Here is a 25,302-nt window from a genome sequence, read left to right on the forward strand (position 1 = left end):
TCCCCTGAAAAAAGAACTTTATGTGCACATCTGTTTTTTACAAACAACGTATTGTGAATAGCTATAACACTATCTTTAAGTTGCATTTAGGATTATCCAATTTTTTTTTCTTTTTCCTTAAAAATTCATGAATAGACAGAGTATAGAATAAAGTATCATATTCTATCATTTTTTTTATTATCTTTATATAGTTTTATATACTGAAAATAGAATTGATAAACATATGATTTGAACATATATTTACTGATTACACATATTTATATTTAAAGTTCATACACATTACTTTTTTATATTTCACAGAAAAAACGATAAAAAATTTCGTACCATTATTTATATATAGTGATAAAAGAATCTAAGTTTAAATTACATTTTGTACATACTCCTGTACATATAAAATTAATGATTTACTTTTACCCACCGTATATTTGGATATGTATTTGTAATAATTAGGCTAAAAAAAAAAATATAGCAATGGTATGTACAGGATCAGCAAATACAAAGTATAGATGATAAGATTTGAATGTTTATAAAAATTTAATTTACTAAATATCTTTGTAAAATTTATATCGATTATGTATTTAGAAAATTTTTACAAAAGAAACGCTTAATAATTTCCATAATGTTTCAATCTGTATAAAAATGCTCTATGTGATCTATTCGATACACCTAAGTAACCACTACTAGGAGAAAAATCAATAGCAGAGGGCATTGACATTGTTGTTTGAAATGTGGGAAAATTTGAAAATACGTTAAACGATGGCAAATGTAACATTTTAAAAGCATTTGCCTTTTTATCGGAAGCCATGGCTAATATCTCTGATGTAGGATTAAATTTCAATCCAGTAATAGAAGTAACAAGATTGAAAATCGTTTTAAGTGGTGCTGGAATTTTTTCTTTTAGTACTGTATTTATGTCATACAAATTAACTACTCCTTCCCTACTACCAGTAGCTAAAAATTGACCGTTCGGAGATATTGCAGTAACTGAACAAGACAAGCATCCATCATCCACTGCACGATGTATACATGTTCGACTTTTTATGTCCCAAATATACATTTCATTGTCATCTTCAAGCATACAATAAAAAGGATATTGAATTATATAATTTTACTTTAAAAATAAGTAAAATGTTTATAATTTACCTCCGTGTGTTATGAGTGTTTTATTATCAGGGGTAAATGAAACTGTTCGACATTTTGTATTCATATTTAGAGTGCCAATAAGTTCTTTGGAAGAACTTGTTAGTAGATAAATTTCACCTGCTCTTCCACACAGTGCTATCAATCGACCATCAGGTGATACTTCATATTTCTGAATAACATAATTTGGAAAAGTTATTCAAATAGAAATATGCAAGAGAGTATTATTAATATAATTTAAATAAAATTTCAAACCTTCATATTAGTAATACCATGTGGTAATGGTATCTTATAAGTTTTTCCACTAATCAAATTATAAGAATGGCAATATGAGTAAAATTGAGATCCTGATAGAACTTCTGTTCCTTCTTTAAGAAATTTTGCTTTACTAATTGGAAACTTCTTATATTGCATACTATATAATTTGTTGTTCTCTATACCATCAATCTATATATATTAAAAAATTTCCTTTTATATATATCAATAATTTAAATAAAAAAAAAAATATTTTTACTAACCTGAAAAAGAGATAAAATACCGGATGAACCAGCAACAAGAGCTAATGTAGAGGTTGGATGGAATTCCAAACTTGATATTACAGGGCCTTCGTTAAATGTCTGCTGATTTATTGATTTCAATGCTTTAATATCGATAGTTCCCTTTGGCAATCTCTTTATTCGTGGCGTTTCTAAATGAGAACTATGCTAAAATTAAAAATATTTATTTATTTAAACATAGTATATTAAAAAACTTTATTTTAATTTCAGTAATAGAATCATTAAAATACCTTCAGGATTTCATAATCCGTATCATCAAAATTTTCTTGTACTCTATCAATTTCTGCCCATTTTGGAGTACCTACAAAATGTTTGTATTTATTCTCTAAAAATTCTGTATAAAACTTTTCTGGCCTTTTGCTGGGTAACTTGCGATTTTGAATATTTAATGCCGCTTCTACGCTTTATTTATTTAAAAATAAATTTAATTAATATATATAAACAACAAAACGGTAATTGAATCATTTTAAAAATACTTCGTATACTTACGTATAATGCGCATCATCATCATCTACCCAGACTACTTTCTTTTTCTCTGTCTGTTCATCTGAATCTTCATCAGAACTCTTAGAAGATATATCTTCGTTAGCTTCTACATTATCTGCATTATATGGGTGTGCAGTCGTGCTTCCATTTGTTTTTTCAATATAATTTTCATCTGGTAAATTATTTATGACATCACTTGCATCTCCAAAAACTATCTTTTCCAACCTATAGATCAACATTATAATTGTAAAAAAAAAATATGCAATAAATTTAAAGTAAATCTACATTTTTTAATGTTTATTAATGTATTTAAAATTTTCTGTTTATAATTGTATCATTACGCTTTTATTTAAAATTAATCATAAATAATTGTTCATTAGCTGAAAAATTAACATATTAATAAATAAAATATGATTTGATTTACCTAGCTTCTTCTGTAGGATCATATGAATTTATTTTTCTTTTTTTTGGAAATATATCAAATTTCTGATTGCGCTTTTTATGACCTTTTATTATAACATTGGTATTCATATTGAAAATATTTAATATCTTCAATTAACAGATGCACATTTCTCTTCCTAAAATAAAAATATTTTATTATTACTATATTTATTGCCAGAGTAATTCTGCTAATAAAAAAGAATCAAATCGTGCTAATCACAAGTATCAAATTATTATAATATATAATATATTTTAATAAGAAATAAAAATATTATAATTAAATTTTAAAGAAATAGAAAAATATAATAACATATATTGATTATTATCTTAAAATTTGAGATTGAAGTACTTAACCTTACGTGTTAACAACATAGTCGATATTTAATTTTCACAGTAATCACAGAGGTCTCTAATGTTCCTTTGATTATAAATCTTATTTAATGAATACGTGAATCAAATGTTTATTTAATTGCATTATTAGAATAAAAATAATAAATAAAAAAGTAAATGTATGAAATATATATTTATTTGTTTTAAGTAATAGAATTTTTTAGTAACATCTATGTTATACTTTCTATCACTTGTATAAATATTAAAAATTTTTTGTATCTTTCTATTATATTATTTTTGTATATTTAAATATTTCCGATTTAGTATTTTCAAATACAAATTCCAAAAATATTTTCTAAATATGAATGTTTCCACATATGAGTAATATTTTCTTGTCTTTAACCTTGTTCCTCGTATGTTGGAATAGAAAAGGAAGAATCAGAATAGTCTAATGTTTTTCGTTCCAATGATAATATGGAAGGACATTTTGGCTGATATTGTTCTACTGCTTCTAATAATGTTTCTGGATATCCTGGTGAATAATATCTGAAAAAAAAAAAAAAACAATAAATTGTAATTTTTTATAAACATTATTACATCCTTAATTTTTTCGAATTATAATTACCAGTTATCATTTTAATTACCTATATTATTATATTTATTTATAATAAAAATATATGAAATTAATATTTGATAATTAAATTAAAAAAAAATTATTCTATAATCAATATAATCGATTATGAAAATTTATTAAATATTATACTGTACATTTAATTGTACTACCTTCTTTATCGACTGTTAACCCGGTCAATCATTTCATTTGTACAAAAGAAAGATCAAAGAAAAAAGGTGCATTTATATTGAAATATTAATAAAAAGTTTAAAAATGATACTTGGTAAAATATAATTATTGTTTAATATAATCGTAATGAAAAATACTTTAGGGCCATAAAATTATTGATCCACTGCAGTCTCAGATTATACTTTTTCAATAAGATCAGCTGTGCGACAATATGGCGGATATTCGTACATTAGTAATCTGACTTAAATTAAAATACACAAAAAAACTAGAAAGGCAGGTAGTTATTTATACGAATTGGCAGTGAAAACGAGTTTAACAGGATTCAATTTTCTGCTAGTTATAAGGAAATCCTCGGATCTAATTCGGTGAGTAAATAAATTTTAGCAGGGTTATGTTAAAAAGCAACTAGTGTTTTTGGTTACAATTCATTATCACACACTGTATAAATGTTTAATTTATCTGTTCGAATATTAAATAACATATAAAATATATAATATACAAAGTTATTAGTGACGAAAATGAAATGGACATAATATGATTAAACAGGAAAGTATGAATCAAGTAAATTGATTTGATTATAAATTTGAGACCTTGACAATTGACATTTCTACTTAGACCTTTATAAAATTTTGTTTTTTTACCATTCCCTTTTTATATAATCACAACTGACTCTTTGAAAAAAAAAGAAATAGAGAATAAAAAAATGTAATAATAGAATTACATATAAAACGATAACACATTTCCATAGTAATATAATATTTACTGGTTTTAACTTCGATTTAATGATTTCTTCTATTTAAAAGATCTTAATTATTATAACTGTTGTGCGAAGATATAAATAGTTTGATAAATTAATAAAATAGATGATATATATATATATATCATATAATATATATTTATATCATATAATATATATATATCATATAATATATATATATATATATATATCATATAATATATATATATATTTATATCATATAATATATGTGTGAAAAATGACCTTATAATTTCTTCAGGGAAGCAACAGTTGATTTGCATTATGTACTCCATAAGCATTGTGCCCGGTTCAGCTTGTATTTCTTGCACTTTTTTCAATGCACCTGATGTAGCAAATAATCGTCTTGCTCTCGCGTCATGTGGCAATATCTAAGACAAATATTTCAAAAATTATATTTTTTATAATTGAGTCATAACACTTTATGATTACAATAAATATATTATATAAAATACAAAGAATTATGAATGTATTATGAAATAAACAAATTTTTTATTGCTGCACAAATTATTATTATTATTATATATGTTATGTATATTCGTTAACGTGGGTGAAAAGTCGCGATCACTTAAAAAAGAACCTAAAAATAAAGCTTTTAGAATGTCTGACCAGGAAAATATCTTAAACGTGAACGTAAAACGCGAAACTGTATGCTTTTAAACTGATACATAAAATTTATAGAATTAATAGAAAAAATTTAATTTTCCAACTAGTAACGGAAAGAAATAAAATACAAATATAAAGTATGAATAGTAATTAAATGAAATGAGCACGATATATAGAAATATTTTATAAAAATAAGGAATATTTTTGGATGAATAAGAAAACTGTGTTTGAAACTATTAAAAATACATTTATTTCTCGATTCATGGGATACATTTAGCAAGTTTACCAGTCATATATCATACGCGGTTACGAGACGGATCTTATCGCTTTATCGAATAGTCTTATGCTTTGTAAATTGTAAAGATGCTGATGTAATACAAAATAAAATTCTGAGAAATCATTTTTTGAAAAAATTGTGCGTCAGAACGATATCGTTATTACAGTTCGTTAAATGTTCCATTATGTTTATCATAAATCAAAATTAAAAAAACATAAATGTAAATAAGATTTCTCGATAACATATTTTGTGTATCACGACAATGACGCGGTATTATGAAGAAAACATAATGCTCAATAAATAATTATTGAGTTTGAAATTAGGAAAAAAAGGAGAAAAATAAAAATATGATAAAAAATTACGTGTACGTTCAACAATTCTCATTGTGAAAATGAATACTATTTATATTTGAAAACAAAATTCTTTCTTATATACGCACAAGCAATAGTAATTTGCATTATTTGTAATTTTTCATTAATCTCATCTTGTTTGTTGACTTTGCAGAGAGAAAGATTTGATAAAAAAAAAAAAAAAAAATTACAACTTCAACGTTAGAGGATATTTATGGAGGGAACAGTGAACCGTGGGAAGATAATACAAAGTTATAAGAGCGTATAAAAACGTTGCTATTATATGAATATCATTTTATACGATAGTTACTTTATCATAAATCCATCATCAACATTATGAAAAAAAAAAGCAACGAATAATAATTTTGATCAAGTGCTTCGTGTGTATGGTTGAAGAAAAATTCAAGCGAGGGATAGATCGTTAAGATGTACATATATCTAATTGATAGAGTACAGTGACTGAATCACCCCAAGAGATATTTAGATTATATTTTATAAAACACCAAAATCCATTGGTACACAGAGCACGGACAACGAGACAATTGCCTTATATTTGCAACAGTCGTGTAACGTCATTCAAATTTACGAAAGATATTTAGATCTTGTAGCAAATGACGTACCATTTGAATTTAACCAGAAGTTTCTATATAAGCACATAAACGTATCCTACAAAATCAGTTCATTTAGATCAGAAAAAAAAGATACATCTCCGTTAGTGGGTTATTAAAGTATACATATAGGTATATATACGTGTATATATATTGCGTATGTTATGTACATATATATATATTTATACATATATATATATGCACAAAGCATCTGTAAGTTAAATGATTGCTAATTACAATATAGAAATATTAGAATATATTAGTAGTTTATTAATAAAATTTATGAAATATCTTTGTTTAACTTGTTTGCATATAAAATTAATCTATTGTTGAATGTTAAAATTCATAATATACAAATTAACATTTGAAAAGATTTTCAATTTAATCATTATATGAACAAAATAATTGTAAATTAAAATTGTCAAAGTTATTTGTTATGAAAATAGCAAAGCCACATTATAGCTTTTGTTATAATTAAACGAATATGAGTGTTTATTAAAAGTGCTACTTTTTAGAGAATACTTTAACAAGGAAGGTGATAAAAGTGTATAACTTTATAAGCAGTAATATCATTGTTAATCAACATGAAAGACAATCCAGATTGTGTTATTCTCAATACGGGTGAAACACATAATTATCATCAACCTGTCTCTGCAAAACCTTCGGTAGTTTCAGTTTCAAGTATTGATTCTGATGTTAGTGATAGACGGGATGTACGCGAAGAGCTTTATGCTGGAATCTTCAGAAGGCATAGAAAAACTATATTGGTAATAGGCAGTTTTCTAAAAATGCTAAAGGTGAATAGAAACATGAATAGTTATGCTAGCATTAAACCTAATGATGAAGCGGATGAATGAATTATTTATTTAATTTTATTAATAATTTTGCAAAATATTTTTATAATTTAATATCTTTTTAACATTATCATCACATATCTTTCGGCATCATTATAACATTTTTATTCACTTCTATTCTATTCACTTTATAGCACTTACATTATCAGGCAGATCTAATTATTATAATGATTATATCGATAATCATTATACTTATTTGTAATTGATCACATATACTATAGTATATGTATATTCAGTGAAAATGTTCTATGTAATATCAATTCTGTTTATTTATCATTTTTGTATACTAATTTCAAAGGAATAAAAATATACCAAAATAAGGACTGCCAAAGGAAATATCATGCTAAAAGATAAAAAATTTTCATGCATTTTTATATATATTGTAACATAAATAAAAAAAAAAATCAAGAATTAAATGCATGAAGTAAATTAAAGATATTGACGTAATTTTCAATGTTTAATCAACAATTCATGAAATCACATAATAATGCAACCTATTACTTATTAATGCAATCTGCACTCTACTAAATGTAACTTTTGTAGGACGAAAATTTTTTCTTTATGAAAGAATAACATTATTCGTTTCCTTTTTCAGAAATACTTGGACAGATTACATGCTCTGAACCGAATATTTGGTTTATTTGCCATACGATTTGAACATGTTGCAAGACAAAAATTTTGGTAAATTGGCAGTAAAATATATATTATGCAATTCTTTTTTCCAAATTTTACGATTTATGCTTTATGATATTCGTTTAATTGAGTGCTAGACTGTTTGTTTATATTTGTTTTATTATTATTTTATATTTACTTGATACAAAATTTCAGTTAATACTGAATCTTTTAAATGATAATTTAATGTTTTATTCTTTATATTTATATTAATATAAAATACGATAAAAATTTGAATATAATATATTACTTTCAATAACAGATATTATTTGTTGAGTTATTGGTCTGAAAAAGTAGAATTAATTAAGTTTGCTAAAAATTAATCTTTTCCTTAATCCTTTTAAGGTGGAACTACTGAATGAATAAACTTATGACAGTGATATATATGTGTATTATCAGAAAAAATTATATACACTGGGTTGTGCTATTATTATGATGAATCTTTACTAAAAAAAATTATAATACCTATTTCTAATGTAATTAGAACTTAACATTATCAAGATGATGGAAAATGATAAAACACCAATACTTTAATATAACAAATTAAGCAGATTCATGAGAATATCAAATCAAAGTCTTTTTTGTTAACAATTCATTACTATATACAACTTTTGAGGCTTATTTAATATTTGTCTCTCCATTTTTGTACGTTTTGTATACTATTTCTCTTTATACCAAATACTGCCATTAGAAAATATAATAGTTGAAGTAGTAGGCAATAGAACATAGTTAAGTAAGAAATACATTCCACATGTTTTTCATGAAATCTTAACAAATTCGTAATGTTATACACATAAAAAAAAAAGAAAATCAATAACAAATTGTCCTTGTATTTTAGATGACCATTCAATGTCGAAAGACTGAGAAATGTGCTTTTTTGGAACTTCAAATGTGCCATACTATAACTTAGAGAAAATCTTAGAGAAGAATAATCTAAATATGTTTGTGTAATTAAAAATTTCTCTATTTGCTGTTGATTATGAAATTATTAAACAAAAAACTATATAGCATATCTGTAAATCCTGTTAATTATTATTAATAGCTTGCAAGTATATCTTATATGAAGATAATTAAATGTCAACATATTAATCTGAGTTATTATATGAGAATTAAAAATAAAAAATATAGAGAGAGTATAAATAATATGAAATTAATTAAATAATTTATAAATTTCTAATATTTTGCAGTTGTTACATGCAAGGTGGAGCTAATTGTACTTAGCAAATAGAAAAGGATTCTGTTATAAATTAAAAAGAAACAGCATCGTTTTGCATAAATATTTACAATAAAAGCACACTTATACAGCTGCTTGACCAATTTTTATGTAGAGCAAAAGATTTATATATGAATAGTTTCATAAATATCTATCAATTCACTCCTATATTATATTTTATCTTATGTATATGAAAACAAGTCATCTTATATATTAAATTTTATCATAAGCAATTATATCCAAATAGATAAAAGCATTTATGTTAGTTATTAACACCGTGTAAGATATATAAAAGGCAATAACACCTGTTTTGTGTTTATATATTAATTGGAAAATAGTATACCATCACTTTGTATAACGCATCATTTGTATACATTTCACTGATATGTATAGATTAAATAATAAACTATTAATATTATATTTAATAACTTATAATGTAGTTTAATACCTACACCTTAAAAATTATTGATATTATATATAGAACAATAATTTATAGATATTATCAGAATAAAAAAAATATACTATTTTTAAAGATTACCTTGCTAAATTGTCCAAGCACATATTTCAAAATATTTGAAGGGGCATCAAATAGAAGTGCTTCTAGTGCTTCAATATGCAAACATTTTTGTAATATCTGCTTTAATGATGTATAACACTTTGTTTTTAAATCGTTTGAACTCGTTGGATTGATATAGAGCTGTTAATCAAATAAAAAAAAAAAAGAAATAGAACGGATATACCATTGTGATTATAAATATAATTTTTTTAAGAACTTACATACTTCTAATAATTTTGAAAGAACATTTGCATCAGCTACTGATTTTGCATGCTCTGGTGTATGTTTTCCTATTTGACCTAATGTCCAAGAAATTACAGCAAGTATATGATCATCAGTTTCATTTTCTAAGATAGTAGCCAATTGAATAACACTCTATAGTGATCACAAAGTGCACTTAAAAATACATGACTATATAATATAACATATATTTTATATCTATATTATATCTTATACCATTGATCCAATTACAGCTGCAGCAAACTGATCGGAATGCCCAGCAATATAACCAAGTGCCATTATTGCAGGTAGTTTATTTATCAACTTTGATGTATTAATCAATTCATTTAAGGCACCTATACCCCCGATATTGATAATCAGTTGAGCCAACTAAATAATAAGATTCAAATATGAATGATATCCTTAATTGAAATAGTAACTTTACTGAAAATTTACTTCCGATGTATGCTTGCAAACTTCTTTAGTAAGAATTGCTGCAGATCTGACTACATTTTCATCAGGATGACCCATATGTAGTAAAACATTGGGGAATACTTCTGTCTCTACAACAGCTTCTGCTAAGTTTGTATCATGTTTAGCTATGCTCCCTAATGTTGATAGAACTTGACGCTGCATAAAAGATTTTTTATTAACATAGTCTTATAAGATTTTTTGATAAGTTGTATCAATCAACCTTCAATTTGACATCAGGATTAGATAATGCTTTTGATAAATAAGGTAGGGCACCAGCATCCACAATTGTGTGAGCTAAATCTTTACTCTGTTTGCTTATATCACAAAGGGCAGATACACTAATTTGTTTAAGACATAATTCTGGCTCTTGTAAACATAAAACAAGGAGTGGTACTGCTCCTGAATAATATATAATAATTCAAATATGAGAACTCAGAATTTTTTAACTGTATTGTAATTACCCGCATCAACAGTAGCCTCTGCTAAACTTCTGTTATGTCTAGCTATATATCCAAGTCCCCAAGCAGCTGCTTCTTTAACACCAGAATCAAAATCTTCTAAACATATAATCATTACATCTAGTCCATTCATTTGTACTATAATTGATGCTGTTTCTGATGAATGTTTTGCTATAGCACGTAATACGAACAATGCTGCCTTTTTATAAAATTTCTATAACAATTTATTTTTAAGGTAATATATTTGTATGATATACTAATTACTAATATATGATATACTAATTATAAAATTACATATATAAGTACTACAAAACATAATTTTTTTAATAGTTAAGGAAATTTAAAAAATTGTAATTAATTTTTTAATTTAATTTTGAACTATCTAAAGCTTAAATGCTTACATTCACAAAGCTCGTACATTTTGTTTCTCTATATTGTGTAACAAGCGAGGTAAAATATCTTCTTGGATAATATCTTGTGCCAAGTTAATATCATGATTCGCCAGTTTGCCCAATGCAATTGCAGACATATGCTGAATAGAAGGGACTACATCTGATAACAAAGGCCTAAGCAAATGTATAACACCGGCAGCTTTCAAACATTCAATATTATTGGGCTTTGATGCAAGATTAGAAATGGATTGTGCAAAAAGCAAACGTGCCTTTTGATATTGATCAAATACTATAAAATAAAAAATCTCTTAAAATTTTAATATGTAAAATAATATATATATATATATATTTACAAAGTTTGTATAAAATATAGATAAAGATAATTGAATGTACCTTGTAAAATAATACGCGCTGTCATATTAATATATCAAAATAGACAAAGGTTTGATGACCTAAACTCATAAATCTTTCTTTTTTATTAATTCATACAGCACTATCAATTGTTTCAAAACGAAAAACTACCGCCCTTTGTATAAAACTATATACTAGCAGGGTAGATACCGTTAGACACTTAAAGCACTAAACTTTAAACCATATTAATCAATAATATTTCCAAATAAGTTTCATGAATATTTGTCAGAAATAACCAATCAGAATTCTCTTAGAAAATAAATGTGTTTCGTGAAAATATTGTCTGAATAATATGTATATATATACATGTATATATTTTAATAATTGTATGCATTGACATAATTCAAATTATTATAGTTTTGTAATTGAATATTAAGTAACGTGCATTATAACGATACAAATGTCTGATAAACTATTAATTAAGGAAAAGGAATTATATCGATTAAATAAAGCATTAGAAATAAAAACGCGTCATGTTTTGGAGGAAATCAAATCTATTACGGACCGACGGATTCATGATAACTCGTCTAGACAGAATAATGATACATATAATACTACAGATAGGAATAAAAGGAATTCAGAATATTCAATGAATACAAATAATACATTACTGCAAAATATTACGATCGAAAGGAATCCTATTTCATTGGATACTTTAACAGAAGGTACATCGAATTTATCCAAACAGTGAGTATATAATAAATATTATAGATAAATTTACTATAGTAATATATTGATCTCTAAGAAATATTAACAAATAATTGTAATTTTTTTAACGTTATGTAAATAAATATATAAATTTTTTAAACAACATAATAAGTTGTATATTTATTTTATTTTTATATTTGTATATAAGATGAATTAAATTTTACGAATTTGTTTTTTTTAATTTTGTTTAAATTTTTATTAGAAATTTTGAAAATTTCCAAAATCAAAATGGAGCCAATAAAGTTAATGAGATTGTTTTATATGAAGGAAATAGTCCAGAGAATAAAGCTCTCATTAATTTTCTCAAATCCAAAATAGATATGCTGTATAATGAATTAAAAGTGATTCAAGTTGAATATAAAAATAAGGTATAATAAAGAATAATTTTATAAAAAAAAAGCATCGTCTTATTTTTAACTAATTAAAATTATATATCTAATATGTTGTAGGTTAATGATTGTGAGAGATTGGAAGGTGAAAATAAAAAGCTTGATTGTGGCAAGTTAAAATTGCATAATCAAGTAGCGTCACTGAAAGAAACAGTTACAAAACTTGAAAATAATAATTCTAATTTACATGAGCAAAATTTAGCTTCGACTACTGAAAATTCAAATTTAAGAAAGGTATAGATTACTACAATATGGATTATGTGTGTGTGTTTGAACATTTTTCAAAATATTGAATTTAATATAATAATAATGTTTAGGATATAGAAGGACTAAGAAAAGAAATCAAAACTTTAAATAATCAATTAAATAATTATGATTTACGATTAAATAGATCTTTAGAAGAAAATGAAAAACTAAAAAATACTATTAAGTTTAATCATTTTGAAGAAAAAGTATGTATGCTTTCTTGGTAAAGATATAAAGCATGTAAATGCACTTTATTATTACATATATTAAGTCATTTTCATATATGTTTTATACCTATGCATGCAGGAATTACGAGATCAAATCAGAAAACTTCAAGAAGATAAAAGACAAGGAATAAAACATTTAGAAAAACAACGATTAGAATTACTTCAAGCATTCAAAAAGCAATTATTGCTTATAGATAATTTGAAGAAACAAAATGTATGTAATAGTCAGAGATTGTTCTAAAGAATTGATGAATTGTATCTCTTTTGTTTTATATTCTATATAATAATTTTTAACAGGCATTTATGACAGCAGTCGAGCATATGCAACTTGTGGAAGAAGATTTTTCTAAGCTTCTATTGTGGAAACCAAATAACTTGTAAAACTGGTAAAGTATAAAATTAGATTATTGATGATGTTACTCTGCAGATTTGTATCAAATACTTAGAAGTTGTAACATTCTCATTCTATATTTTTAATAGTATTTATACAGTACAATGAAGCCATATAATTGTTATAAGTAATTTATACTTTTTGTAATTAAAAGACAGAATAAAATATAATTCTTACATCAGTTTTAATTGTATTGCCGTAACAATTTTTATTGTGTAACAATTTATATATTTAAAAAATTTTAATTTTTTTTTTCTTTCCTTTGATTGAATATCGGTGTATAATTTAATTTGTATATATGCATTATTTTGTATGCAATTGTATGTGTATGTGCGTATATATAGACACGTACACAAAATGATGACGTAAAGCTGCTTCACTAAATTTCAATTGGGTATTTATATTTATAGTTAGCCAATCAAAATCTCATGAATATATGCCATAATTTTTCAATTTTCTAAGGTGTATATACTTAAAAAGATACATGTATCTATATATATAAGTATATATCATGATTATGTTGAAAATTATAATTTTATAGTCAACAGGAAAAATGTTTTTTTATTTATATAAGATTCATACGGTATTATCATGAAACTAAGCTCTATGGATATTGCAGAAATCTAGTCAGACTGGTAGCTCAAAACAAAATATCCCTGAAATGTTACTAATCGCAATTCTAAGAATATCCTTATTCTCTCATCGATGAACGAACTTAACTGTTATATTTGTAGAAGTTAATATTTTTGAAGTTATCAGAAGTACTTATTTTTATCTACGTAATTAATTGTTGTATTATCGCATTAACAGTTCAATATACACACACACACACACACACACACACACATACACATATATTAATTTTTTTATATGCACATATATCAACTCGATTTTTATTCCAGATTCTAGGTATATGTTGTTATTCTATTAGTGAGTACATCGATTTAGAGATCATAAAAAGAAATATATTAAGTTTCAAGTAATTTCATAATCGTAACTTCTTCAATATTATACTGCGATCGCGATCTCAAATTTATGCGTCTATATACACATGAAGTATGACATTCGGTGACGTTGGACAACTGAATTTTGAAGGTTGATGATTGACAGAAGATCTTGAAACGATCTATGATATAGTAAATTATGTTAGTGCACATGTAGAAAAGTGTGTGCTATTTATTTTATCTGTATTCTAATTCTTTTCGTTGTTTGATTGGAACGACATTAACAGTTTTTTGTAATCAAGGAATAAGATTAATATTTCTTTTACTGTATAGCAAAGTAAAGGTTAGAAAAAAATCCATCCTTTATCATTATGGCTTCAGGAACTATATTGGCGGTAAGATAATAATGTGAAATTAAACAGAGCTTAAATATTGATATTATTGCAATATTTGTAGAAAGCTATTGAGTTAGTAACAAAAGCAACAGAAGAAGATCGTAAGAAAAATTATGAAGAAGCTCTTAGACTATACGAACATGCTGTGGAGTATTTTCTTCATTCTATCAAATGTATTCATTTTCTAAGAATATATTTTGCTATCTTGTGCGAAATAATTTGTTTATTAATATTATAACAACGAAATATTTTCTAGATGAAGCACAAGGTGATAGAGCTAAAGAAAGTATAAGATCAAGATGTTTGCAGTATCTTGAAAGAGCAGAAACATTGAAAGCATATTTGAAAAAAAGTAAAAAGAAACCGGTAAAAGCAGGTGAAGATAATGCAAAGACAGAAGATAAGAAAAGTGATAGTGGAGATAGTGACACTGACAGTGATCCTGAAAAGAAAAAACTTCAAACCAAATTAGAAGGAGCAATTATTATAGAGAAACCAGATATCAAATGGAACGACGTTGCTGGTCTTGATGGAGCTAAAGAGGCTTTGAAAGAAGCTGTTATCTTGCCAATACGATTTCCACATTTGTTTACCGGAAAACGTATACCTTGGAAAGGTATATTACTTTTTGGGGTAAGTTTATTCAACATATATATAATTTAAGATTATGGGCTATACATGATAATATTATATATTTACAATAGATCATTATGTTATTAACAATATATATTGTTTAATGCAGCCTCCAGGTACAGGTAAATCATACTTAGCAAAGGCAGTGGCAACAGAGGCTAACAATTCTACATTTTTCTCTGTTTCATCTTCGGATTTGGTAAGCAAGTGGCTAGGTGAATCTGAAAAACTTGTGAAGAATTTATTTGATTTAGCACGTCAACATAAACCAAGTATTATATTCATTGATGAAATAGATTCACTTTGTTCATCTCGCTCTGATAATGAATCTGAATCAGCACGAAGAATTAAGACTGAATTTTTAGTCCAAATGCAAGGTACATAAAAAAGTTCTTGAAATGTTATAATATAATTTATGACTTGGTACAGATTTCTAAATTCATGTGTTCTCTGTAGGAGTGGGTTCAGATAATGATGGTATATTAGTTTTGGGCGCAACTAATATACCTTGGGTATTAGACTCTGCTATTAGAAGGAGATTTGAAAAGAGAATTTACATTCCATTACCTGAAGAGCAAGCACGTGCTGTTATGTTTAAACTTCATCTAGGAACTACAGCACATTGTTTATCAGATGATGATTTCAAAAAATTAGCAGCTGCCACAGAGGGTTATTCAGGAGCAGATATAAGTATCATTGTCAGGGATTCTCTTATGCAACCTGTGAGACAAGTTCAAACAGCTACTCACTTCAAAAAAGTAAGAGGGCCATCTCCAAAGGATCCATCCGTTGTAGTAAATGATTTACTTACACCATGTTCTCCTGGAGATGCAGATGCTATTGAAATGAGTTGGATGGAGGTAGATGGTGATAAATTATTTATTCCTCCTGTAACCATGGTATGTATATAATTAGTTTTTATGAAAAATTTCTTTAGACAGTATCTATATATTTAATATTATTCATCTATGATACTTACAGAGAGATATGCAAAAATCTTTAGCAACGACACGTCCAACAGTAAATGAAGATGATATGGCAAAACTGGAAAAGTTTAAAGAAGATTTTGGACAAGAAGGTTGATCCTTGGATACTTTTTATGATGTAAATTAATTCTTTATAAAAGCATACTCTCAGTTATACGTGCTTGCCTTGTTAATCTTTGAGAAGCAATTATACTTAACAGTGTTTGTATAAAGATATCTAAGAAGAAGTGCATACTCCTTTATCTTTCATCTGTTCTATCTTATTATAGAAAAATGATTAATTCACTATAGGCTACCAATCTATAATATTTACTAAAATTTCTTATTATTATGCACTAGTATATAACATGCAAAATGAATTATATTTTGACATAAATAATTATTAAATTTTATCTATAAGAATTGTAGATTATTGTTCATTCTAATATGCAAAACAAAAAAGTAAATTTTCAGTATGATCGAAATATATAATATTCTACTTTGTAAAAGTTATTGTTATATCTAACAAATCAAGTATAAAATACTAAACTTATTTTACTCTTCTTATTTCATTTATATACTTATAAAAAGTAACAAGAAAGTAATCGCTATATCATTAATATATAAATCGAATGCTTTATTTGGTCAAATGTTTTTTTTTTTTATTTTTTTTTATTTTTTTTTTAAATAAGCATCTTATAATAGATATATTTTTACAAATGCAACATACAATATGATAAATTTGAAATATCTGTAATTTACTTGTCTTATTTTTTAATGAACTTTGCTCTGTAAACTATCCACTAAAATTCTGCGTTTACTTAATAGAATATATTATAATGCGTGCAGATAGATTTAATTACTAACTATTTTAAGTATGATCAGGATAAATTTCAATGAAGAAATGTCACAAGTTAAAACACAAATGCATAAGTATGTAAACAAATAAAAATATAAACGATTGGTAATCAGAACACTATTCCCGTGTAAATCATGTTTATTGTTATTGAAATAAATAACAATCTATACATTGTAATAAAGGGAGAATTTACAGTGGATTAAAGTTTTTCTGTAACTTGTAAAAAAGTAACAAGGTACATTTTTGTAATCACGGAGGGCAATGCCTTAAAAACTCTGAGTCCATATAAACGACAGTTATTGTTATATCATCACGAAATATTCGTACCACTTTACTTGGCAATGTTAGTAACTGCGATAATTTCCCGTGATCTATACCAAAATCTGTACCACCAAGAGCATTTCTCAATAAGTGCGTTGCCGCATTACTATCAAGAGGTTTCTTTTTTAAGCCCTCTTTACGCTGTAGTAACATTTCATTTATATCGGATAACTTCATGTTTTTTCGAGGTAATCTTAATGGATTTAACGTAACTTTTCCGCTTATATGTTCTCCTACTAAACGTACAGCTTGTAAAGGTGATATTAAATCCCACAATCCATCGCTCGCTATTATGAGAAACTTGTCTCTAGGTGTCAACCTATGATACTTTACTTCAGGTTTTGCTATTAAGTATGGTGGTGTATGATAATTTGGTGGTATTGCATTTTCGCCAAAGATTGGTACTACTACTTGTTTCATAATCATTTTATTCCATTTATATTGAAAATCACCAAGACAACGAAGAGGTGCTAACTGCCCAAGTAGTCGTTCCATTTTTATTACAGTAGATTTTTCTTGGGGTGGATGTTCTGACAAAATCCTTTCAACTTCCGCTCGATTATCAGTATTGTGTTCTGTAGTCATCATTTTTGCTGACCACACATCATTTTCTGTAAAAATATTCACGAAAATTCACAAACTTTTTGTAATAAAGTAAATTTTGCACATTTGGATATAAGCTTCAGCATATCATGTCTTTATAAGGACACATACACACTCTGGTGGCTTTTAAATTATTTTTAATAGAATTTAATTTTTATATTATCACTTTCATATTGAGTCATATAACATTCATTCAAGTATATATATAAAGCCTGCAGATAAATATATAATATTGTCTACTATCTTGTATATACTAATTTTATTGTTTAATAATGAAGTAAAGAACAAAAAGATAAATTTTATACCTGAAAGTACACCAAGCACTGCTTGACAATCTCCTACACCAGCTACATGCAAATGTGGACCATCTATATGTGCTACAGCTGCTACAGCTCCCGACATAGCAACTGCTAATGTTCTTGCCGCATCTTTATTATGTAATTTTAATAAAGCTTCATTAGATAAATCATTATCTAATCTGATAAATGCATTCTCCAATGCTGCTTCCATTTGAAACTCTTTTGTAGATCCATTTTGTAGATCCTTCAAAAATGTTAAAAAGCTGTCTCGATAAAGATCTTTTATTTCAGAAACTAATTCTACTTTATCATTGAAAGTTTCTAGTAGTTCTAATTCCTTATTGGAATTAATAGAATCCAAATATTGCCTCAATAGCTTAGGAGGAAGTAAACATGCAGATATATAATGGAACAGTCGTTTTGATATTACTTGTGCACAGGCACCACCGCCATGACCATCAAATACTCCCAATAACAAACCTATGAAAGGATAATTAAATATAAAATAATGATTTAATGTCTATTAACACATAGCAATGTTAGGTAATGAATGTAAAGAAAAAAATAAAAAGAAAGAATATCATATGCAAAATGAACATATATTTGTCCGATTATACATGATCTTTTTTATGTATGTTATTATAATGTATAAATATATTCTACATGCAGTCAAATTTAACTTATGGTTAAAAGTAAACTTAATTATAATAATATAGTAATATATATATCTTATGAATTAAAAATTTGTTATATATATACTATGTTACCTTTCGTTAGTAAACATTGTCCTTCAGATCGTGTGTCTTCAATAGGATTATTGGATGCTAACTGATTAGAATCGTAATACTTCACAGAAGATGAACCAGTAAATTCTTTGGTAAATTCATTGGCTTGTAAGACAGCAGTAACCTATATCAGAAAATATTTATATTTTTCCTGTAAATTTATTTTATATACAAAAATAAAAATAAATTACTCATTACCTCTTGAGGTGTAAGTCTTGATACTGTAGCATACAGTCGATGTTGAATGTTGCTATTACTACAGTTACATCGTCTAACCGTTGCATTACTAAAACCTTTTAAAAAACGTCCAGTACCTTTCTGCAAAACCATCCTATCGTCAAATATTGGTACAATGGCTCTTACTCTGTTGCTTCTGTTTGACCTCTACTCTTCCAACACATTTTGTAATTTTATTGATTTTAATGATTATAACAATTTGTTTTTTGAAATTATAAAAAGAATAAAAATCCGTACTATCCGAAACACATTACTTGCTGCAAAAATGATATAGATTTGTATGCTGGATTGCACACAAAAATATAAATATTTCCTTGGATAAAATCAATTTTTGTACATTCTTCTTGAATAACTATTCAATATAATTTATGTTTATTCAAGATCTATAATATGTCGTTCGAATTTCAGATAATTGCTGATATATAATACAGGATCTGTTCAAAAAGGATTCAAAAGATGACAAAAATTGTAAAGTATTATGATATTTTAAATTAAGTAATAGCAAGCAGTTACATGTGGTTACACATTCAATAACATGTGGTTATGTGTAGAGTAAAATACGGTCAGGGAACTATTAATGGCACATTTAAAGTTTGTTACGTTATGTACAACTATTAGAGTGCCAATAGTTTCAAAATAATTAATATCATTCTTAAATGTCTATAATAATATTATGTTTCTGTAGTTAACACATAACAATATACAATAAAACACAGGGCAGTGATGGCGCAGTTCATTTTTTTTGTTACGTTTGAGTAAATGCTTTTCGTGGGAAATTAGATTTTTACGAATTATATTTTGGAAATTTTCAAAAAATAATGAGAAATACTAAATTTTTCGAAAAAAAAAAATTCTCCAATGATATGATGATAAATTTACATGAAAAATAATAATAAAATTATAATTATCAAAATATAAATATATGTATATATATATACTTTTTATAGTTCAAATAATCAGTAATACTAAAAGCGAGACAAGGAAAATGATACTCTGTTTACCTAATCTTATGTACGACACAAACAAAAAGAAATAAAATTGAATTTATTTTAATAACATCTTATAAATGTATTTTAAAGAATACTTTGGTAAATGTATATATAACTATCACTATATTTAACGTAGACAGTAACATTAAAAACAGTTCAAAGAGGATATCTAAAGATAACCTATATCGTAGATACCACTCTTTTGATCAAATAAAATTAATGATTATTAATTATTTATTTATATTTATATGTTTTAAATAATAATTCACAACAATAATAATGATATTTTGTACTTCAGATATATATTATTTCTGTTAATTTCAAGTAGAAGACTCTGTGCCCTTAAATATCACGAAAATATTTTTACAATGACTATGTAAATATTTTATACATGTATATATTATACATATATGATATCTATAGATATAACATGTATAACCTAAACAAAAGCATTAGCTATTTGTAATTATTAAAGAACTGAACAGAATTGCCAGTCTTATCTGTCAGTTTTATATCAAATAGTTATAGAGATTACACATTATAATAATAAATAAGGAAATGGCTAATATACCAGAAAGCGCATTGATTGCTGCTCAGAAAGCTGTGCAATTTGATAGAAATGGAGAATATAAACAAGCCCTATATTACTACAAAGTAACAGTAAAATCTCTTGATGGATTATCCTTAGATGCTGCATATGATCAGAAAATTACAGATTATCGAGAAAGAATAGCTGCGATTCAACAATTAAGTAAATATATTGTTACAAATAGAGATGATGATTTATATTTCAATTATTAAATAGCAAAGATATTAAATAGTGATTAATTTTAAACTATTAAACTTATAGTTAATGAGGAAGATGAATCACATGGTGCTATTAGTCAACAAAAGTCTGATCTTCACAGATGTGAATTTTTGATAAGTCAAGCACTTGATGCTGATGAAGCAGGTCTTAAAGATATTGCTTTGAAATTATACACAGATGCTGCTGAATTGGGTCTTAGTGTAGTAAGTATATATTAATTATATTTTCTAACAAAATATAACTCTACACAAGTGTATTTGTATCTGTTATATACATTGTAGAAAATAACTACTTCTGAAATAAAAATAAAGTTAAATAATTTAATTCGACTTGCTCTTGAGAGAGCAGAATCTTTAAAAGGCATTAAAAAAGAAGCTGATGATTTAGATGATATTATTAAATCACTTCAAAATTTACAACCTGTTCCTAATGATGATCCTTCAGATACAGTTTCATCATTAAAGTCTTCTACTACAAATGCAAGTAATTATATTGTGATATATAAAAAAAATTTATATGAAACATGCCTATTGAACAATGTAACGTTTAGTATTTACAAGATAAATTTTTAGGACATCAAACAAAACCTTCACTGCACCGTGGAAGTAGTGCACATCTTAAAATAGCAAGTGGTAGTACCTCTTATACGGAAGAAGAAAAAAAAGTTTTACTTCATAGTTCTCATATAAATGATAAAGAATTTGTACCTTTTATGGATGTTGATTTATTGGAGAGATTTCAATATGCTATACCATTTACTGATAAAGATGGATTATTGGCATTAGCTCCTAAACAGAAAACAACTTTTGCAAGATGGTGCCGACCTGAAGAATTATTTTCTGAACCTAAGATGTTGATGGGACATTATGTTGACTATTATAGCATTAAACAAACTGTCAGTTATATTAATTATATTAATATATACAATTATCTAACCATAATTTTTATTATATAAAAATATGATAATCATGATGATTATTTGCTTATATTTTAGGTCATATCAGATTGTTCATTTGTAGCTTCTCTTGCTGTAAGTGCGCAATATGAAAAGAGATTTGGTCGTAGGCTTATTACATCTATTATTTATCCAAAAAATAGGAATAATGAACCAGTGTACAATCCGTTTGGTAAGAAATTATTTATGATGATTTTTATACATTTGTCATTTTTTATGGAAAAAAATGGAAAAAAACAATGGTTTTATATTAGGAAAATACATGGTAAAATTACACATCAATGGCATTCCTCGCAAAGTAATAATAGATGATTTGTTACCTGTAAATCGACACAATCAATTACTTTGCTCATATTCTAACAATCGCGGTGAGCTATGGGTTTCTTTATTAGAGAAAGCATATATGAAAGTAATGGGTGGTTATGATTTTCCTGGATCTGGCAGTGTAAGTTTTTCTTTCTTTTGCTTAAAGTGATTGAATATAACATATTGAAAATAACAGTGATATAATACTTAGGATATATTTGTTGGTTTTGCATAAATAATATTAAATATATATATACATTTCGTTTATAAAATATAAAAAATACAATATTTTATAGAATATAGACTTACATGCTTTAACTGGTTGGATACCTGAGAGATATGCTATAAAACCAGATGATCCAGATTTTAATAAAGATGGTTTCTTTGAAACTCTAAGATTAAGATTGCATAAAGGTGACATGCTTGTCACAGTTGGTACAGGACAAATGTCAGATATTGAAGCAGAAAGAGCAGGTCTTGTCTCTACTCATGCCTATGCAGTATTAGATGTTAGAGAAATAAATGTAAGTCTTATTTTAATTTATTTATATAGATTTTAATATGTACATTATATAAATATAAAAATGTTTTATATTTAAAAATTAGCTTATTAGAAATTTACATGTATTATTGGCATAATAATCATCTTGTTCAGGGAGTTAGACTTTTTCAATTGAAAAATCCATGGTCGTATTTGAGGTGGAAAGGAAATTACTCAGAATTGGATACAATGCATTGGACTCGTGAATTAAGAGAAATATTGAATTATGATCCAGATTCTGCATCACAATTGGATAATGGAGTTTTTTGGATTGATTATGACAGTATATGTCAGTTTTTTGTTGTCTTTCTTATCAACTGGAATCCTGGCTTATTTAAATATACTTACTGCATTCATCAGTGAGTTTAATCTAAATACAATTATTTTTTTGTAATGTTTTTAACATAGTAAAATAAAATCTTATAATAATTCTTTTTTTCTACAGAATGTGGAATGCAGGAATTGGACCTGTAAAAGATGTGTATAATATAGGCGATAATCCACAATTTTTACTTGAAGTGCAAAGTAATACGACAGGAGCAATATGGATTCTCTTGACAAGACATATTACTGATATAGCTGATTTTCGAGAAAATAAAGAATATATCACAGTATTAATATACCGGAATGACGGTAAAAGAGTATATTACCCAGGTGAATAAGATAATTAAGAAACACGGAAAATGTATTTATGTTATGGTATAATATGTATTATAATATTAACATGTTATAAATTTTTTTAGATGATCCACCACCATATATTCACGGAGTAAGGATAAATAGTCCACATTATCTTTGTAAAATAAAATTAGAAAATAACAGCGATACACGATACACTTTAGTTATATCACAATATGAAAAAACACATACGATATATTACACTTTACGTGCATATGCAACATGTCCTTTCAAATTATGGCAAATACCTCAGTTATATAAATATGAAAAGGAGGTAAATTATAATTTATTTCGAAAACATTATTTTTATATAGCAAAGATCACAATTTTACCTGTATATATATATAATATCATAGAGAAGTAAATATCTTAGATTACAGATGGTCAGTGGAAAGGGATTTCTGCAGGAGGATGTTCCAATCACACAACTTATCCTAATAATCCATATTATCAACTTGATCTAGAAAGTACTGGAGATAATAATTATGTATTAATTATTTTAAAAGGACCTAAAGAGTATCAAATAGGTTTTGACATTGTTATGGTAACTATTAATAATCCAAATGCAGAGGTGTTCAAATCAAAAAATTCTGGTTCATTTCGGTTAGTATACTAAACAAAAAGTGATATTATTTTCCACATTATCATTCCGAAAGAATAGTCAATACTATATAGAATTTTAAGTTTTTCTGTTATTTCCGGGAAGTATTAAAATATATTTCATTTTAGGCCAGGATTTGTTTATTTAGAATTAGAAAGAGTACCAGCTGGAATGTATCATATTATTCCATCTACGTATCTGCCAGGACAAGAAGGCCCATTCTTTTTGATATGTAAATCATCTTGCAGTTTATTTCTTCGTCGAATTCAGTAATTAGTCATTGTAGAAATATCTTTGTTGAAAAATGGATTTCATTCTGTTTATTCAACATTATCTATTAATAGATGCAAGTGATATTTCAATCATACAAAAGCTTATATAGGTAATAATTTTATTGCACGATTTTATTGGACTTATCTGCTTGCATTTCATCTATTATTATAAAAAAATAAAATAAAGAAAAAACAGAAGAAAGAAGAAATAGTGTGTTGCAAAATACTTCTATTTTATAATTCAAAGTACAAACAAAAATAAGAATAGATTATCAATATCTATATTTTGATATTTAGAAATCATGGCACTTGAATTATATATGAAAAAAAATTATTTTATATATTTATGTTTACTAATAAATCTTACATATTGTTGTGAAATATAATATCTAAATTTTATAATCCTTACTAGACCTATAATTATAGTCGTATAATATATACATTAGGGTAATATCAATTTGTCAGTGAGCAAATTTATGTAGAAAGGTATTTTTTAATGAAAATTGTAATTAAAAATTGTAAGACATTT

General features: G+C 26.0%; 7 protein-coding genes across 20 annotated transcripts; 4 read left to right on the plus strand and 3 right to left on the minus strand.

Moving 5' to 3' along the window:
- Nucleotides 1-340: 340 nt before the first annotated feature.
- Nucleotides 341-3,471, minus strand: wcd (U3 small nucleolar RNA-associated protein 18 homolog wicked). Of its 3 annotated transcripts, none has more exons than XM_035887438.2 (8): nucleotides 3,358-3,471; nucleotides 2,608-2,761; nucleotides 2,187-2,408; nucleotides 1,928-2,099; nucleotides 1,659-1,844; nucleotides 1,396-1,587; nucleotides 1,144-1,312; nucleotides 341-1,068 (listed from the first exon to the last, which is right to left on the minus strand). In XM_035887438.2, exons 2-8 carry the CDS (start codon nucleotides 2,712-2,714, stop codon nucleotides 605-607), a joined length of 1,512 nt encoding a protein of 503 aa, XP_035743331.2. In that variant the 5' UTR covers nucleotides 2,715-2,761; nucleotides 3,358-3,471; the 3' UTR covers nucleotides 341-604. The 3 variants fall into 3 exon arrangements, with proteins under 3 accessions (XP_035743331.2, XP_035743328.2, XP_035743329.2); XM_035887435.2 differs by lacking the exon at nucleotides 3,358-3,471 and adding an exon at nucleotides 2,979-3,038; XM_035887436.2 differs by lacking the exon at nucleotides 3,358-3,471 and adding an exon at nucleotides 2,984-3,034.
- On the minus strand, nucleotides 3,353-11,845 carry LOC118451165 (sperm-associated antigen 6). Its single transcript, XM_035887439.2, has 10 exons — nucleotides 11,604-11,845; nucleotides 11,237-11,499; nucleotides 10,822-11,032; nucleotides 10,581-10,759; nucleotides 10,343-10,516; nucleotides 10,124-10,276; nucleotides 9,893-10,042; nucleotides 9,650-9,808; nucleotides 4,757-4,902; nucleotides 3,353-3,500 (listed from the first exon to the last, which is right to left on the minus strand). The coding sequence occupies exons 1-10, from the start codon at nucleotides 11,626-11,628 to the stop codon at nucleotides 3,353-3,355; spliced, it is 1,608 nt and encodes a 535-aa protein (XP_035743332.2). The 5' UTR covers nucleotides 11,629-11,845.
- LOC118451172 (uncharacterized) lies at nucleotides 3,981-9,528 on the plus strand. Of its 6 annotated transcripts, XM_085658520.1 has the most exons (6): nucleotides 4,136-4,306; nucleotides 4,773-5,778; nucleotides 5,919-6,504; nucleotides 6,888-7,169; nucleotides 7,822-7,907; nucleotides 9,086-9,528. In XM_085658520.1, exons 4-6 carry the CDS (start codon nucleotides 6,957-6,959, stop codon nucleotides 9,117-9,119), a joined length of 333 nt encoding a protein of 110 aa, XP_085514646.1. In that variant the 5' UTR covers nucleotides 4,136-4,306; nucleotides 4,773-5,778; nucleotides 5,919-6,504; nucleotides 6,888-6,956; the 3' UTR covers nucleotides 9,120-9,528. The 6 variants fall into 6 exon arrangements, with proteins under 6 accessions (XP_085514645.1, XP_085514644.1, XP_085514648.1 ...); XM_085658519.1 differs by lacking the exons at nucleotides 4,136-4,306; nucleotides 4,773-5,778 and adding an exon at nucleotides 3,981-4,121 and having other exon boundaries at nucleotides 5,919-6,585; nucleotides 9,086-9,410; XM_085658518.1 differs by lacking the exons at nucleotides 4,136-4,306; nucleotides 4,773-5,778 and adding an exon at nucleotides 3,981-4,121 and having other exon boundaries at nucleotides 9,086-9,409.
- A 165-nt stretch (nucleotides 11,846-12,010) lies between the features above and the next one.
- On the plus strand, nucleotides 12,011-13,734 carry LOC118451169 (uncharacterized). Of its 2 annotated transcripts, XM_035887447.2 has the most exons (6): nucleotides 12,011-12,308; nucleotides 12,532-12,697; nucleotides 12,779-12,952; nucleotides 13,036-13,170; nucleotides 13,271-13,405; nucleotides 13,489-13,734. In XM_035887447.2, the coding sequence occupies exons 1-6, from the start codon at nucleotides 12,022-12,024 to the stop codon at nucleotides 13,570-13,572; spliced, it is 981 nt and encodes a 326-aa protein (XP_035743340.2). In that variant the 5' UTR covers nucleotides 12,011-12,021; the 3' UTR covers nucleotides 13,573-13,734. The 2 variants fall into 2 exon arrangements, with proteins under 2 accessions (XP_035743340.2, XP_035743341.2); XM_035887448.2 differs by lacking the exon at nucleotides 13,036-13,170.
- Nucleotides 13,735-14,215: 481 nt separating this feature from the next.
- Nucleotides 14,216-17,493, plus strand: Vps4 (vacuolar protein sorting 4). Of its 4 annotated transcripts, XM_085658605.1 has the most exons (8): nucleotides 14,230-14,361; nucleotides 14,485-14,747; nucleotides 14,860-14,921; nucleotides 14,983-15,094; nucleotides 15,178-15,554; nucleotides 15,664-15,931; nucleotides 16,011-16,453; nucleotides 16,536-17,493. In XM_085658605.1, the coding sequence occupies exons 3-8, from the start codon at nucleotides 14,898-14,900 to the stop codon at nucleotides 16,635-16,637; spliced, it is 1,326 nt and encodes a 441-aa protein (XP_085514731.1). In that variant the 5' UTR covers nucleotides 14,230-14,361; nucleotides 14,485-14,747; nucleotides 14,860-14,897; the 3' UTR covers nucleotides 16,638-17,493. The 4 variants fall into 4 exon arrangements, with proteins under 4 accessions (XP_035734763.1, XP_085514731.1, XP_035734772.1 ...); XM_035878870.2 differs by having other exon boundaries at nucleotides 14,216-14,343; nucleotides 14,485-14,921; XM_035878879.2 differs by having other exon boundaries at nucleotides 14,485-14,921.
- Pdp (pyruvate dehydrogenase [acetyl-transferring]-phosphatase 1-like protein, mitochondrial) lies at nucleotides 17,476-20,986 on the minus strand. 3 transcript variants are annotated; one of them, XM_085658603.1, is made up of 6 exons: nucleotides 20,137-20,508; nucleotides 19,861-20,057; nucleotides 19,585-19,770; nucleotides 19,369-19,510; nucleotides 18,608-19,081; nucleotides 17,476-18,310 (listed from the first exon to the last, which is right to left on the minus strand). In XM_085658603.1, the coding sequence occupies exons 3-6, from the start codon at nucleotides 19,714-19,716 to the stop codon at nucleotides 17,628-17,630; spliced, it is 1,431 nt and encodes a 476-aa protein (XP_085514729.1). In that variant the 5' UTR covers nucleotides 19,717-19,770; nucleotides 19,861-20,057; nucleotides 20,137-20,508; the 3' UTR covers nucleotides 17,476-17,627. The 3 variants fall into 3 exon arrangements, with proteins under 3 accessions (XP_085514729.1, XP_035734748.1, XP_085514730.1); XM_035878855.2 differs by lacking the exon at nucleotides 20,137-20,508 and adding an exon at nucleotides 20,906-20,986 and having other exon boundaries at nucleotides 19,585-20,057; XM_085658604.1 differs by lacking the exons at nucleotides 19,861-20,057; nucleotides 20,137-20,508 and adding an exon at nucleotides 20,906-20,969.
- Nucleotides 20,568-25,095, plus strand: LOC118447191 (calpain-7). The gene is made up of 13 exons (XM_035878802.2): nucleotides 20,568-20,711; nucleotides 20,911-21,363; nucleotides 21,463-21,623; nucleotides 21,702-21,903; nucleotides 21,993-22,315; nucleotides 22,415-22,547; nucleotides 22,630-22,820; nucleotides 22,978-23,205; nucleotides 23,337-23,581; nucleotides 23,668-23,876; nucleotides 23,966-24,174; nucleotides 24,274-24,503; nucleotides 24,630-25,095. The coding sequence occupies exons 2-13, from the start codon at nucleotides 21,171-21,173 to the stop codon at nucleotides 24,772-24,774; spliced, it is 2,469 nt and encodes an 822-aa protein (XP_035734695.2). The 5' UTR covers nucleotides 20,568-20,711; nucleotides 20,911-21,170; the 3' UTR covers nucleotides 24,775-25,095.
- The last annotated feature ends 207 nt before the right edge of the window (nucleotides 25,096-25,302 follow it).

This window comes from Vespa mandarinia, chromosome 8 (genome assembly GCF_050613455.1).
Source record: "Vespa mandarinia isolate Hongniang chromosome 8, ASM5061345v1, whole genome shotgun sequence".
In the NCBI taxonomy this organism is placed as follows: Eukaryota; Metazoa; Arthropoda; class Insecta; order Hymenoptera; family Vespidae; genus Vespa; species Vespa mandarinia.

Bases quoted from the DNA above. Each gene is read 5' to 3' on its own strand.
- wcd (XM_035887438.2), bottom strand. From the start codon at position 2,714: ATGAATACCAATGTTATAATAAAAGGTCATAAAAAGCGCAATCAGAAA. The intron at 1,845-1,927 runs GTATTTTAATGA...TTTTAATTTTAG, and splicing joins CGGATTATGAAATCCTGAAG to CATAGTTCTCATTTAGAAAC. The intron at 1,069-1,143 runs GTAAATTATAAA...GTATGCTTGAAG, and splicing joins AACACTCATAACACACGGAG to ATGACAATGAAATGTATATT.
- LOC118451172 (XM_085658519.1), top strand. From the start codon at position 6,957: ATGAAAGACAATCCAGATTGTGTTATTCTCAATACGGGTGAAACACAT. The intron at 7,170-7,821 runs GTGAATAGAAAC...TTCCTTTTTCAG, and splicing joins GTTTTCTAAAAATGCTAAAG to AAATACTTGGACAGATTACA. The intron at 7,908-9,085 runs GTAAATTGGCAG...AATATTTTGCAG, and splicing joins GTTGCAAGACAAAAATTTTG to TTGTTACATGCAAGGTGGAG.
- LOC118451165 (XM_035887439.2), bottom strand. From the start codon at position 11,628: ATGACAGCGCGTATTATTTTACAAG. The intron at 11,033-11,236 runs GTACGAGCTTTG...AAATTGTTATAG, and splicing joins ACAATATAGAGAAACAAAAT to AAATTTTATAAAAAGGCAGC. The intron at 10,043-10,123 runs GTATAAGATATA...TGATCACTATAG, and splicing joins CAGCTGTAATTGGATCAATG to AGTGTTATTCAATTGGCTAC.
- LOC118451169 (XM_035887447.2), top strand. From the start codon at position 12,022: ATGTCTGATAAACTATTAATTAAGGAAAAGGAATTATATCGATTAAAT. The intron at 12,309-12,531 runs GTGAGTATATAA...AATTTTTATTAG, and splicing joins ACATCGAATTTATCCAAACA to AAATTTTGAAAATTTCCAAA. The intron at 12,698-12,778 runs GTATAATAAAGA...AATATGTTGTAG, and splicing joins AAGTTGAATATAAAAATAAG to GTTAATGATTGTGAGAGATT.
- Vps4 (XM_035878870.2), top strand. From the start codon at position 14,898: ATGGCTTCAGGAACTATATTGGCG. The intron at 14,922-14,982 runs GTAAGATAATAA...CAATATTTGTAG, and splicing joins CTTCAGGAACTATATTGGCG to AAAGCTATTGAGTTAGTAAC. The intron at 16,454-16,535 runs GTATGTATATAA...TGATACTTACAG, and splicing joins TTATTCCTCCTGTAACCATG to AGAGATATGCAAAAATCTTT.
- Pdp (XM_035878855.2), bottom strand. From the start codon at position 19,716: ATGGTTTTGCAGAAAGGTACTGGACGTTTTTTAAAAGGTTTTAGTAAT. The intron at 19,511-19,584 runs GTAATGAGTAAT...TTTCTGATATAG, and splicing joins CAAGACTTACACCTCAAGAG to GTTACTGCTGTCTTACAAGC. The intron at 19,082-19,368 runs GTAACATAGTAT...ATCCTTTCATAG, and splicing joins ACAATGTTTACTAACGAAAG to GTTTGTTATTGGGAGTATTT.
- LOC118447191 (XM_035878802.2), top strand. From the start codon at position 21,171: ATGGCTAATATACCAGAAAGCGCATTGATTGCTGCTCAGAAAGCTGTG. The intron at 21,624-21,701 runs GTAAGTATATAT...TATACATTGTAG, and splicing joins CTGAATTGGGTCTTAGTGTA to AAAATAACTACTTCTGAAAT. The intron at 23,582-23,667 runs GTGAGTTTAATC...TTTTTTCTACAG, and splicing joins TATACTTACTGCATTCATCA to AATGTGGAATGCAGGAATTG.